The sequence below is a fragment of the Lepidochelys olivacea genome, assembly GCF_965140295.1.
Source record: "Lepidochelys olivacea isolate rLepOli2 genome assembly, chromosome: 5".
NCBI classification, from domain to species: domain Eukaryota; kingdom Metazoa; phylum Chordata; order Testudines; family Cheloniidae; genus Lepidochelys; species Lepidochelys olivacea.
The window spans coordinates 74146943-74161927 of NC_140415.1; the positions used below are offsets into that span (position 1 = coordinate 74146943).

A 14985-nucleotide genomic window follows, 5' to 3' on the forward strand; every position below is an offset into this window, starting at 1 on the left:
CTCTTGGAAATAAGAGAAGTTCCATGATGACCTGAAAAATCTCCAATACCTTTACTGAAAAATCTCCAATACCTTTAATAAAAAACAAGACTATAGACATCCCTGACTATTATAACAGTACATTCAAAGAATTATTAGTAAGAAGTTTATGTAGTGCTTTATGTAGTGTTTATGGCCAATGCTATTTTTTTTATTTATTCTACTGTAAAAGAAATGAGTTTAGGTATCATCCAGCTTTTAGACAGAGGTTTTGTTTTGGGTGTGCATGGATTTTTTTTTGAGTGAGAAGGAAAAGTGAATTACAAAGAACAATTTATTTTGGAGCAGGGCAGATAAAGCTGACAGGCTGAAAAAACATTTTGTAATAAATTAAAGTGAGAATTCTCAAAAAATCTAATTTCCTCAGAATACTGGGAGACATTTGAAATGAAAATAAGCTCTGATTCCTGCCCCCTTTTCTTTGATTTCTCATGACAACTGGAATAAGGTGGTATGTTATCCCCAAACGATCTCTGGACTTAGTAGTTCAGCTTTTCACACAACAGAAATTCAATACCAAAGAAAATCAGCCCCTCCCAGATGGTGAAAGTGAGTCAAGAATAAATAGGACCTCCTGCTCTAAGTGAGCGCCACCTCAGAGAAGGAATTCAGCATTCCTTGTTACTGAGCACTCTGAACTGGCCAATCCTAGCCAACCCTTCACTGGTTGCACTGGAATTTGCCAGCTATCACCTAGTGTCAAATCCCCCATTCCTAAGTAAACTGCTAGTTAAAAAAAGCTAGTTAACTGGTAGGCATAATGAAATAGTGAAGAGATGGCTACTACCCTGCTCTCTCCAAATTATCTAGGCAGTCTATCTTAGTTTCCTGATGGAGTCATAGCATCAGTTTGTTGGAAAGGATGGGATGAAGTCTAACAACCACCTGACTGATCACAAATACCATTTGTTACCTCCAGATGGGATTACTGCAATGCCTTGAACTGAAGCACTGGTTCTGAAAAGACTAACTGATGCAGGAAAAGAGCAGCTTCACAGTTTCAGCAGCAAATACCACCGAAGATATATTACTCATATATACTACTATTGTAATGACTCACTTATTCAACATCAGGTTAAATTTAATGTCTCGGTCCTTCAACAACCTCAACAGACAGGGACCAAAGGGCTACCTCACCCTACCACCAACTCTTCTCCTTAGATGATTCCATTGGTCCTATCTCAAAGCCAATACTTATGTATACAGGAAACAACTTTCTTGACAGCTGGGTTGAGTCTGCGGAATTCATTCCCTGAACAAAGAATAACCACAAACCACCTCTTGAATCTTGTTTTTCCCTAAAAGCATTTCAACTAATTACTTGCTGGACAAAAATATGTAACAAACTCCTAAAGGGATATGGTGGCAATGAGCACAGTATAAAAACCAATACAGAATACTATATAGATGGGGAAGAGGAAGAAATGGAAGGGCATAAATTTTATTTATTTTTAAACACAATTCTGGAAGGTGTCCACATACCAAAGGGAATGGTAACATAAAATACCGAATAAAGTAGTTTTCAAAGTATTTTTGATTTGCTTCATTTACTAAATATTTATCTCGTCAGTTACTCTTCTCAGCAGCAGTCTGGTATAATAATCAGAACTCCACGTACTGTATAAGAAAAGCAAATTTGTAAGAATTCTGATCCTACAGCCTTAGGCACTTAGGCTATGTCTACTGTACACAACTTTAGCGACACAGCTGTGCCACTAAAAGAGCAGTATAGCCGCTGTTTGTCAGCGGGAGGGAGCTCTCCCCCCAACAAAAAAAACTTTCACTCCCAATGAGCGGCAGTAGCTTTGTCAACAGGAGAGCTCTGTTTACACTGGCGCTTTTTGTCAGTAAAACTTTTGTTGTTTGGGGTGGGGTTTGTTTTTTCCCCACACTCCTGAACAACAAAACTTGTGTCGTTTAGGTTCCAGTGTAGAGAAAGCCGTAGACTCAGACACATAGGGCTGAAAGGACCTAAAGAGTCACCTAGTTAGTCCTTCTTTTCCCCATGGCTCCTCTGAGTAAGGATTACGTGTACCTAAGGAGTAAGGATTACCTAAGGAGTAAGGATTACGTGTACCCTGAACAGATGTTTGTTTATCTGGTTCTTAAAAACCACCAGCGATGGTGATTCACAACCTCCCTAGGTAACCTGTTCCAGTGTTTAACTGTCCTTATAGTTAATTAATAAAAAAAAATCTAACCTAAATCTCCCCCTTTCTGCAAACTAAGTCCTTTACTTCTTTTCCTACCCTTGAAGATGAACAACTGATCGCCATCCTCTTTATAACAACCTATTATATATTTTAAGACTGTTGTCCCCCCTCAGCCTTCTCTTCTCTAGACTAAATATGCCAAATTCTTTCCACCTTTCTTTGTGGGTCATTTTCTAAACAATTACCTCCCATTTCCTTATATAAGACACTCCTGTTAAAGCTTCCCAAAATGACACTTGTCTGTTTCGTAACAGTATCACATTGTTCTCATTCAATTTGTGACCCACTATAACCCCCAGATCTTATTTGATATGTACAGTTTAAATATATAACTAGATAATTACATTTAGATAACTATTCTATTCTCTAACAACCTCATACTTGTGGCAGTATCACAAAAAGGCCAGTCTCTTTGTAAGCCAAAACTACACCTTAAGCTCCACTCAATCCAATAGGTGCATGTTACAAAGCACTGGTGCAGTGCACTCATTATGATGCATTGCTTAACAAACAGGAAAACTTATTGCACTAACTCAAGTCTCTAAATGGCCTTACAGTATAGCCTCATATGGAGTGCCTTGCAGTAATCCCATCTCAAATGTAAAGAAATGTGGATGATGAGCAATCAAGTGGCATCTAATGAATTAATGAATGGATAAGTACTTTAAAAAATACTTATTCTAAAATATAGGTTAAGGCTCAATCTCACTTGTTTTCCTTTGAGAAAACTCCTTTCCCATCCAGTCTCAAAATAAAAATCCATTCAGACCATGTTCATATATTAATTTTTATTTTCCCATACAATATTCACAGGGTCTGCCTTTTGTCTTATTCAAAACTAACAAATGTTTTCAAACTAAAACAGGAATTGACATTTCAGGCCACAAGAAGAGGTTCCATAAACAAACATCCAAAGAATAGTAAAAAACTGGTGTCTTTTGCAGTACATAATAAAACTGTATTTTATCAAACACTGGGTGATTTAGCTGTGTACCATACACCTCTTATTTGAACCATGTCCTTAATATAAAAAGATGAAGCTTTAATTGTAACACACCTTAAATGTTTTTTCACCCACTGTTGATTTGTTAGCATGTGTCTATTATATCCTATTCATTTTATTCAGTCACTTATTCTAAAAAATATATACAGCTATGTTTAAACATGTGGTTTTGTGCCATGTTTTTAGAACAGAAAAATAAAGGCTTTTTTTAAGCTATTGCTGCATAATGCAGCAACATACAGGAGGACTGGTTTGAATACCCAACTTCAATTTAACAGTCAATTCCAGAAGACCTCTGCAGTGGGAGGTATACTGAGCTAAACAGTTCCACTTTACACATTCAAACAGGAAAAAATAAAAAGACACAAAAGAAACAGAGAGAGAGAGAGTATCTGTGACGATATAAACCAATATTTGGCCTATACCATTTAGCAATTTTGACAGTAACATGAAGCAACTGATGTAGGAAAAAAAAAAACTTATTTCACATCTTTAAAACAAATGTTTTCATTGCAATTAAAGCTACTCATTAACTGATCTACTTACAAGTGATAGCTCAAGCTTCAGAAGATTACAATGGGACACTGCCAAAATCAAATCACATTTTCATCAAATTGTTATAATGGCAAAGGTGCAACACTTGCCTTAACTCCACCCATTTGCTTTATTATTGCATGTAATTAAGTTTGTAAGAATCCTGCAGAAGATCAGCTTGTTGCCACACAAGAATAAAGCAGCCAAGCACAATTGGGGAAGAGTAGCACATACAGGTGCAGGCTTATGGCGTTCAGGAAAAGTCTGTGCTCTAGTTTATTTTTGAAAAGTTGTAACCAGCACTGGCATTGTTTTTACCCCTCTAAATAAAGGAAGTTGTAGGTGCTTTAAAAAAAATTCAGTACAAGGTATGAGAATATCAACTAGATTCCCTAAACTAAGATCCTGTTTTTCACCTACCAACCTCAGTGACCCCTAAAATAGGAATTAGCTCAAATTTTTCTTGCATGTCCCAGACTACAGGTAATTGATTTAATCACAGTAAGAATAAATCTAGAACCTTCTTTTACTACGACCACTGCATTTTAAACTGTTTTAAGTTGATGGCCCTGAGTTTTTTGTCATGTGCCCAAGTATGACTTTTTTTATTTTGTATATAAACAAACTTTAGTTTCTCCAGAGTTGGAAATGTCTGATCAACACTAGCAACAAATCAGAATTACAGTACTTAAACTGTTAAGCTAGCACACAGTAAAAGTTAACAACCTCTTTTGAATTAAGAGGAAAATAGTGTCTACATTTTCTTGTGTCTTTAGGTTAGTTGTTTCTCCTGTGCACGTGAGAATTGGTTAATTACCTTAGTCCTTCCAGACTAGTCTGTACTAGCTTTTAACCTTATTTTGAATACCTTAGTTCAAACAATTTATGTACGTTTGCCAACTTCCACATCCTAATAAAACAAAAAACTTTTCAGAGTACACAATACAGCATCTTTTAAAGACATGAGGAATGATAACAATGTGGACTACAAAGCTACCAAAAAAAGACACCCTGAAACTTTTGAAACATTGCAGGACCACTAGCAAACCAGAAGTGGCAGTTAGATGCACAAGGCAACAATGTATCACAACCATGGAGATACAATGCAGTATAAATAACAAATTGGACTTGATAATGATTTACTAGAAAGCTTTGTATGTGCCTCTCACAGATGGCATACAACTATGTCCAGTGTCAGTGCTGTGTTGCCTAACAAGCCAGTTTACCTCTGTTGTCCTAATTTTGAAGAGCCATAGCAGCATACATAACTACAGAGACTACACAACTTCAGTGACAAAGTTACAGGATTCTCCCTATCTTATTGCATTTTTTTTTTTTTTTAAAAAAAGCACACCTTGGAAATTTTGATTTTAATAGAGTACAGAAAATTGGTTTCCTGAGTAATCTCAGTTTACAGTTTGTTCAATTAAAAAAAACTATTGTGAAACAGGAAATTCATTATATTTTAATATAGGAAGAATGTCTGGTTTTTTTTTTAAACAAACTTGTTTAAATATAAAACTTAACAATTGTGAAAGGTGGAGACTTACCATTCTATCGAACCATATTTGTGCCATGATGTAGTGTTAATTTGCAACAGTTTTACAGCAAAGAAAGATATACTGATTGGATTTTTCAGAGCAAATCAAAACAATGCAGTTCAATGCTTTGTGACTACAGTTCATCACATTTGCTTTTGTTTTTCATCCAACACCTTCAGCCTGAAAAGCTAAAATATCATCAATTTTTCACATGTACCGTCTTCCATATCAACTATTTGGGGGGTTTTCAAAGCATACCACAGATTAATCAGTGAATAAAAATAATGGAAAAACAGATCACTGCTGGATGCTTAACACACACATAAAAAAACAGTAAGTTCTCAACTTTTCCAAATATTTCAAATAAAAAGGTGTCCCTTTCATAACTTTGACTACTTTTTGTAATTTTTAATGAATGGGAAGGGGTAAAAAGGTATTAAAAATGTTGCCCATCTTTAGTTCTTTTGTATCTACAATTAACTGGAGAACAGTAAGTTTACAGATGCACAGTGTACAGTGGATGTGAAGCATCATTTCACACTGGTTATGATCCAACACGGGTTGTGGTGGTTCTTTTATCGGAGAAGAAGCTTTTGAGGAGAAATACCTGCCCAATACTAACTACTAGAAGAATGATGGCTTCCCCTATTGACCAATAGGCTACTCTGGTGTTTAGATCCTCTGCTCTGCTGCGACCTTGTGCTTCTCTCAAGCGGAAGTGAGTCTGATAATCGATAACAGACTTCAAAGCTTCATGAATTGAAACACAAGCAGACTCCATCTAGACAAAAAAAATTTCTGAGTTAGAAAAGCATTGGAAGAATTCTCTTTGTGCTGTATCTGAGCATATATAGCCAGGACTTCTGTAATTTTAGATGCGAGTATATTTATTCTCTCAACTAATATGTTTTAAGCTCGGTCACATCTAACCCACATTAACCAATATACTAAATATTCCCCCCCAACCGCACAAATATATCATTAAAGTTGCCTCACATTTCCCATTATATGGCCTCATTTTCAGTTACTTAGAACTTGGCCAAACTAACTGTTCAGGCTGAAATGTTCTATGCCAAGTGTCTGCCTCAGGTTTTTTTTTGTTTTGTTTCAGCTAAAATGGGTCAGCCATTCCAGAGAACAAGATTAGGGAAACATACATTGTTTTGCCCATATTTTAAAAAAAATTATTTCAGTGGTTTGTTGAGAAACCCTCGAGCCTTTGAAGCAGGGACGTAAAATTCGATAGGGGCCACCTAGGTGTTAGGGATATGCCTTTTGCTATTCCTGTGAAAATCTGTCCAAGTTGGCCATGCACTTAGAAAAACCACAATTCATACATGCTCAGATCCCTAAATTCTCTGAAGAGTCTGCCTGTGCTGAATAGGACTTCCCCTGTAGTTGCTCCTTCCGGCAAAGGGACATTATGGTGCAGGACAAGAAGCCAGTGTTCTCAATGCTCCCACCACGGGTGCCCAGGCAGCATGGAGGAAGCAACCACACTGGAATGCACAGGGATGAGGAGAAAGAGAGCACAGCAGCATTAGATGGGTCAGGAGGAGAGGGAGTTGCAGGAGCCAGAGAATATGAAAAAATAGAGAGGAAGGGTGGAGGACAGGAACCAGAAAGAGGCAGGGTAGATAGGAGCAGAAGGGGGACAGCGACAGACAACTCTTTAATTACTAGAGCAAACTCCCCTACAAAATCTGGAATTGAACTGAGGAGTCCTCAAGTTCCTACATTCATTTACCAACAGCAAATAATTGTGAAATGCATTGGAAGAGAAAGATCTTTGGGTCCACTCAGGCCAGTAGAAAGATAGCTAAGGGAGGGTGTTTATATCCTTGGTTCCAAAGTACTGAAATGGTGAGCACACTCACCTAAATAGCAATTTTGGAGTGAGTTTGCTGCCAGTTGGCAGCACACAAGGTGTCTGTGGATAATGTACTGAACACAATTAAATGGGTTTGTGTTTAGGAGAAACGAAGTGAGGCTCACAGAAAGACATGTGGAAAACAAAAACAGAAATAAGACCTAAGGTTTAAGAATAAAATTTCACACAGTTGAAGCCTTTTTTGTGGGGAAGCAGTGTTCCTGTCCTACTGTACATAAATAAAAAAGCTAAACATCTATAACAATACTAACCAACTAGATGTGAAACATGCTTTATTTTCAATTTGTTTTGCTAGCCTTTTCTTTGCTTCTCATAATTTTGACTTATTGGACAGATATCTAACCTAAATATTAAGTTGGGCATTTACTAATTATCTTATTCAGTTTTACTTTCCTTAAAAAGAGGCATGAAATGTAAAAGCCTATTTTCACTTTTTTTTTTTTTTCCAATTACTTGATGTTTCTATAGAAAGGTAGAATTTAGAAACAACTGTTCAAAAAGTTCAAAGCACCAACACTTCAACTTTCAGACATGAGTGCAGTCACAGCACTGAAATGCAGCTTCCTTAGGAAAATATACCCGTCTGTGATGTAAACAATTCAGAGAATTATTAGTCTCATCATATGCAGCTATTTTTAGTTAAACAGTTAGTACGGTCAAGGAAAAGCAGATTAGCTTTTAGTATAAAATCTCAATATTTTGCCATGATGGTATAAAAAGATGACTTGCCATTATTAAAATATTGTGAATTCAGATATATTTACTCTGTAACCTTTCAAGTGCATTTTATTCATCCACTATACATTTCTTTCCTGCAATCCCATTCACCTCCACAAATCATGCTGAGACTGGGACCTTTTGTGGCTACAGACAGATGCATGTATCATTGTTGACAAAACAGCTGATTGTACAAAATTCACTATGTCTGCTGTTGAATTCCTTCCTGAACCTGCGACATAGTATTCCTCCAACATCTTCTCATCCTAATCATTTCCTTAAACAATGTCCTGTTGTGAGGGGCTTTGCTCTTTGCTAACTGGGATGTAAATCCCTAAAATCTTAGTTCTACTTCTGTGATTAATGACTGCTACTCCAGTTTGCACAAGCTCAGTTTTACATCCAAACTTTAAGTAGACAAAAGTTCATTGTTAACAACATTAAGTCTTTGATTTAATAGAGCTCCCTAGTTAACTCGTGCTGGGATTTTCAAAGAAGTCTGAGGAAGTTAAATGTCCAATTTTATTGGCTTTCAATGCAATATAGGTACCTACATCCCTTAGGCGCCTTTGAAAATCCAAGCCTCATCTGCTCCATTTTTTATTTGGCTATCAAGTCACTTTAAATCAGCCCTTTACCTGGGTAAGTGCAGTGACTCTGTTCTCACTAGGAAACAGAGGTGGATCTTCTCCAACCTGGAAGTCGAAGTACACAGTTTTGTGCGTGAAAGTAGAAAATTCATTGCTGAAGCAGAATTTGTATGTTCCATTCCTAGATGCAGTGAAGGTAAAGCTATCATATTGTTTTTTCATCTCTTTGTACAACACATTGCCATCAGGATCTTCCAGTCGACAATCAACGTCATAATGCCCTCCAGTGATCACCTGTGGAGTGTGAAAGATTATTGGCACTTTAACAGAGTAGAAAGGTATTCCTAGTACCAGTTATCTAAGCATCTCTACAAGTCATTCGATCTGACTTATTTAATTTAATTAATTCACTAAACCAAGAATAGAGAAGATACAGAGAGCTGTAATAAACTGAGTTCACCAGTCAAGTTGTTCAATTCAAGAGTATCAATTTATATTAGCCTACAGCAATGAACTTGGGTTTTACACACTAACAGAACAAGAATAACTCAGAATAAAATATTGTACATCCATTCAGTTGTAGAAGATTGGTATGTTTTCTTCAAACATTAATTCATACAAATACATGAGAGAAAGTTTCATTTCAATTCAATTAAGTTATTTTACTTAAGTTTCTCAGATATTTCTGTGACAGGTACAGTACAAGAACCTGACAAGGAGACAATAAAATTAAAGTAATACTGTGTTAGGACAGTAAGATTTACTGTATTTTAGGCCCACTTTTCAAGTCCAGAAAAAACCAATATGGTATTAAAGGTTTCAGAGTAGCAGTTCTGTTAGTCTGTATTTGCAAAAAGAAAAGGAGTACTCGTCTTTAAGGTGTCACAAATACTCCTTTTCTTTTTACAGTATTAAACAGGCTGGAGCTGTTCTGGCAGGTTGGAATTGCCAGAATGCAACAATGTCCCAGCTACTCCTGCTTCTGACATGACAGGAAGGGTGTTACACACAGACGCCTGTTACGCCAGCTTTCTTCCTGCTTTGTGCTGCAGAGTGGCATAAGAATGGGAACTGGATATGGCCCCTTGCTTTTACAAACCTTTATCAGCATAGTTTTGGAAGTGAGAGAAAAGCAATCTAGGTTTAAATAAAAAAAGATGTATCCTTATGATACAGATACTATGCATTTAAGAATTCTTTATAGGTTTTATAGACAGAGTCTTCATAGTAAACCTAGTTTCTAAATTTCACTGGAAACAAGTCAGATAGGTTTGATTTCAGCACAACTTTATAGAAAACTTTGTTGCAGTAGCATTTAGGGATTTTGCTGCAGACTTAGGAATTCTATTGCCTCCCTCGAACAGAGCTTGTCTTCTCCCAACACTGAATGAAGTTAGCCAAAGCTTGTAAGTGTCCCAAACCCTCATGTGATTAAGTAAAAATATATAAAACTAAATATTTTCACAGCACCTGAAATCACACTGACAAACCTATAGACAATGTAAAAGAAAGCCTTTGGCAAATTTAGAAAACACTGATTTATATCTGGATAAACAATGAGGTACAAATTTAAATATGAGCAAGCATTTTACCCCCTTTTAATATGAACATTTTGAGTACATCCATAGACACTAACTGAAATAAAAACAAGCTCATCTGACTAGCAATGTCAATAACAGATTGTTCAAAAGCCTACGACTGGAGAAGATAGAAACACCACAAATTTTAAAACAGATTAAACAAAGCACTAGAAAACAACAATCCTGCAGAGGACAGATTAGCCCCAACAGGTTTTATCTCCAACTTCCACAATTCAGATAGAAATGGGTGCATCAGTTTGAAAGGTTTGTCCCAAAGATATTACATTTAGACATAAATTAAAGAAAAATGTTTTAGGACAGACTTCTACCCATACGAATTAAAATAGCTCAGATAGCGGAAAGAAGCCCAGTTTTTGTGGAAAACTCTTCTGAACAAAATACAGATGACTGAAATATTTGGGTATCTGTAATCAAAGAAATCTTTTAGCCTCAGAAATTGCATGTTAGATCAGCAATCTTTAATTACAAGTGGGAGATTCAATTACTACCAAAGAGCTACAATTAATTTGGCTACGTATCGGATGATTAGGACTTGTTTTAATGCTAGATTTGAAAGACAAAACTGATAGAAATAGAAAACCACCAGAGTGATTTTTCTATGGGTGCAGAACAAGCTGAAAGATATTTGGGGCAGAATTCACTGATGCAAAATTCCTCCAAAAAGCACGGGCACATGTTAAACACTGAAATGCAACTACATTAATTCATTATTATTTATGATGTATTCTATTTAGTCTTGGCAGAATTTGCTTTTTTATATATAATTTTGATGGATAATATCAATGTTTATTTTTAAGCAGTTTTTTCTATTTTTATTGATTTAAACTTTCATCGTTTTTGAAAATTATGTGGATGACAGCAGACCATGTGTTAAAAAAAGTTAAAGCTGTGTGAATGCTACATAATTTTGTTTAGTTTCAACTTTGTGAACACTAGAGCTGGCTGTTTCATCAGAGCTGTAAATATGTGCATTGTGCAGCATGTATTACAACATGTTTTATACACATTAAGGTGGGACTCAAATTCTCAAGCAGCATTTTTCTTACTTTCCTTATCTGTAAATTTCTATCATCAACAGAAGTATTTTGTCAGTTTGTACATGTATGGTGAAATACACATCTACAGATAAAGACATAATTCTTCCAATGTCAAGTATATTAAGCGTAGCAATCTAATTGCAAAATTTACCTTCTCCAACAAGTCTCAAAACACAAGATAAAACAAGAAAGTTAAGTGCCTTTCACAAATGAAAATGTTGTACAGTTAACAGTGATTCACTTATTAGGCTGGCAAACAGTCTTCACCAATTAAATGAATAAGGCTCCAAGTAGTACAATCCCTAAGAAGCTCAAAGAATATCCTGTTTCAGAGTAGCAGCCATGTTAGTCTGTATTCGCAAAAAGAAATGAGCTGTAGCTCACGAAAGCTTATGCTCAAATAAATTTGTTAGTCTCTAAGGTGCCACAAATACTCCCTTTCTTTTTAAGGAATATCCTGTTATAGCAACATCATTTTGGCAAACTGCCCATTTTACAAGGCTGATGTGAGTTTCACAGATACACACAGGTGATGTATGCATAAATACATACAATAGATCAATTTTGGGAAGTTTTCCAAGAAGCTTACAACAAACACATGCTTTTACTGTAGATCAAGAACATAGCACTTTTACATCTTTGCCTCCCACATAACAATTGCACAGCCTTGCATGCATTTTATTGGGCAATAATATTCCAGGATCACAACTGGTTAATATTTAATCATTCAAAACCTAATACTGAAGTAGGATTTAGGGTTTGAACTCAATCACAATGAAATTCAGGGACAGTCTTGTTTAGTTCACATGGGTTAGAAATATCAATCAGCTGCAAACCAGATAATCACACAGTGAAAGGGAAGACAGGGAAAGTGAGGGTGAGCCCAACAGGTGTGTGGTGAAGGGTGGTGTGGGTTATCTTAGTAGAACAGCTGGCTTTACACAGAAATGGGATACGAGTTGGCTAGTTGTGTGGGTGAGGTAGTGTTGGCAAACAGGCATATATTAAGCTGATTTAAGGATAGTTTTATCTGGAATAGTAAGGTGCACCTGGTGCCCTATAAGGTCACTTTATAAGAGCATTACTTATTGCTAAACTAGAATTATGAAGCAATGCTGGTTGGTGAGAGTGTATTGGGGGGCTGTTTTAAGTATCTCTAACTGGCTAGAGGAAACAGAACACATACCCAAAACTCCAGGGGGCACCTGATCCCCTGTGCAAACTGCTCATGGAAACACGATCAAGCTGGGGGTACCTCTAATTTGGTGAGGTGTGGGTACAGGTGCCTCAGGCCTAGGACAAGACGTGGGCTTGACCCAAGCCAGGTGTCCGACTCAGGATGTAAGGAGTGCATGAGGGGGTTGTGTATAGGGTGCCCTGCACGATCCCCCATCGAAGCACCGCCTGGCGCTGCTTGGGCGCGGCCTGGGCGGTGCGCTGCCCGGGGGAGCCCCCGGGACGGGCTGTTACCTGGAACTCCAGGGTGCACTTGGTGCCCTGCGCGATCTCCTCGTAGAAGCACTGCTTGGCGTTGTCAGGCAGCTCGAAGGTGATCTCGGAGGCCCGCACAGCGCCCCCCAGGCACAGCAGCAGCAGCACCAGCCCCCGCAACCCCGAGATCGCGGACCAGGCCGCGGCACCAGGGCCCAGCAAGCCCCGCAGCAGCATCTCCCCAGTGGGGCGGGGAGGGGCAGCAGCTAAAGGAGTAAAGAAGGAGAATGAGTCGGAGCAGGTCCGGGAGCGGCTGCTCGCTCGAGCAGCGGAGGCCGCGGGGGAGCAGGCCGAGCGCACAGCCCGTCACCGTGACCAGGGGCAGGGGCCCGCGAGCTAGACTGCGCCACGGGGGGGAGGGCGCAGCGGGCGCAGAGCGGGGGAACTCACTGCGAGAGGCCCGGATGTAGTAGACGGCGGCAGCCGGTGTCTGTGCGGCGTGGCGAAGGGAGCGAACGATCCGGGAACCCGGAAGTAGCTACGCCGGTCACGCGCCCCTGAACCGGAAGTGCTTCTCATGGTTTTGTCGACGTGGTGGTTGGGGAGGCGAGGGCGCGGCGGCGGCGGCCGAGGACAGTGGGGCGGGGCGGCAGAAAGGACAATGGCGGCGGGGGAAAGGTGAGGCGGGCGGGACGACCCGCAGCAAGGTGTCTGGGCCCCGGGGCGGGGTGCTGGCAGCAGCCCTGGTGGTAACGTGCGGAGCTGTGTCCTGAAGCGCTGGTCCCGCTGCCCCCCGCAGTTCAGCCTGTGCCCCAACCGCGCCTGCAGCTTGTTTCGCTTCCGTCCCAGTCACAGCAGATCGCATGGCAATTGCACGGTGTAAATGCCGCCTGGTCACTAATCAGGACTTTAAATTCACTACTATGAGCTTGTTCGCCTCCAGCTATCTCGGTCTGCGGCTGGCAGCGTCTTTCATTCAAATTGCTCCCCTGTCACTTCGGCGTCAGGTGAAACAGTGAAGGATAACAAGACCAGAAGGAAAGAGAAGTTAAGCTATGAAAGAAGACCCCCCCCCTTTTACCACTTAAAATCTGCCTTTTATAGTTAATAAAATGTTTTGTTTATTATTAAACCCAGTTTCTGTAATTTCTAAAGCGGGGGGGTCAAGAAGTGTGCACACTCTCCACATTGAGGGAGGGGGCAAATTTCGTAATGTATCTTTGAGTCCAAGGGAGCTGGACATCTGAGTGCTGGAGCAAGTCCCTTAAACTGAGTCTTCCCAGAGCTGATCTGCTGCTGGGTGTGGCTCTGCCTGTATGTGTTAGAGGAGGTTTTAAGAGCCTGTATCAGCAAGACAGGTTAAAGGGGGCCCATGCTGGCAGAACAGGTAGACTCAGTGGTATCTCAGCACATCAGGTGACTTCCCAAGGGGTCCAACCCCTCACAGTTGGGTCTTTTGTTCTTCACGCAACAAAAATAATATGAAGATACCACATGGGCACATTTGGGTCCTAAATAATCATGGTTAATGTACAAAACCTATAGAAGTATGCAAGGCCTAGTTTAGCTATATACACACTGCTGATCTGGTTGTGTTCTGGTGGACTTTACAATAATAGAACACTGAGTCCCCCTAGAGGGGTATTACCTTGTTCCTATTTGTTATATAAGGAGAGAGAGGTGATGATTTTCTACTTCCTTGTTTTTTCTAAATTCCTGTCCTGAAGTCTTTCCTTTTGTTCAGAGACACAGAAACCCAAAACATTATTAGTTTTATCCATATCTCCTTATTCCCACTGCAGATTTTCCATTCCATTTTTACACTCAATGCCATATAAAGTAAGCATTAATGTATTTAGATTTTTCTCCACCATGGAACCCAATCTGTTAAGATTGAAGCAAGTGTATTGCAAATTCTGCAGGCACAAACCTTTGTAAGCTGACCGTTCTGTTGCAACCACATGCTATGTGTACTGTTAATATAAAAAAGATGCTGCTTACAGACCCCTCAGAACCCAGTGGAGGGATGTACTGCTAATACTACCCAGCTTAGCTTCAGTGCTAAGAAACCTAGGCATAGGTTAATTATATGAGCACCGACTACCTAGAAAAGAAAGTCAATACATATCTCAAAATGCTAAACTGTACTAATGCTGGGGTTGTCCCTTTTCTGATTATAGAGTGCTGGAGTGCTGGAAAATGGAGCTGGATGGAGGTCATTCGTACTCAGGAGATATTGGAAGTAAGAATATGGCTCTCAGTCGATGAGTAGAAAAAGACTCTATTGTATTGTTTCATTAGCTTGACATCAACTTTTGCACATGTATAGGTAGGTGACATTGTGAGGGGCTGGAAAGGGGATTAAAATACCTTCACAAAACAGCAAAC

At 39.2% G+C, this 14985-nt stretch overlaps 2 protein-coding genes across 2 annotated transcripts in view; one reads left to right on the forward strand and one right to left on the reverse strand.

Moving 5' to 3' along the window:
• Positions 1-3025: 3025 nt before the first annotated feature.
• On the reverse strand, positions 3026-13156 carry TMED7 (transmembrane p24 trafficking protein 7). Its single transcript, XM_084629054.1, has 4 exons — positions 13048-13156; positions 12637-12863; positions 8577-8822; positions 3026-6111 (listed from the first exon to the last, which is right to left on the reverse strand). Exons 2-4 carry the CDS (start codon positions 12832-12834, stop codon positions 5875-5877), a joined length of 681 nt encoding a protein of 226 aa, XP_084485180.1. The 5' UTR covers positions 12835-12863; positions 13048-13156; the 3' UTR covers positions 3026-5874.
• Positions 13157-13183: 27 nt separating this feature from the next.
• Positions 13184-14985, forward strand: part of AP3S1 (adaptor related protein complex 3 subunit sigma 1) — a 143240-nt gene continuing 141438 nt past the window's right edge. The window contains exons 1-2 of the mRNA XM_084629053.1: positions 13184-13275; positions 14778-14839. Coding sequence (XP_084485179.1) covers positions 14807-14839 — 33 coding nt within the window. The 5' untranslated portion in view covers positions 13184-13275; positions 14778-14806. The remainder of the gene's footprint in view (positions 13276-14777; positions 14840-14985) is intronic.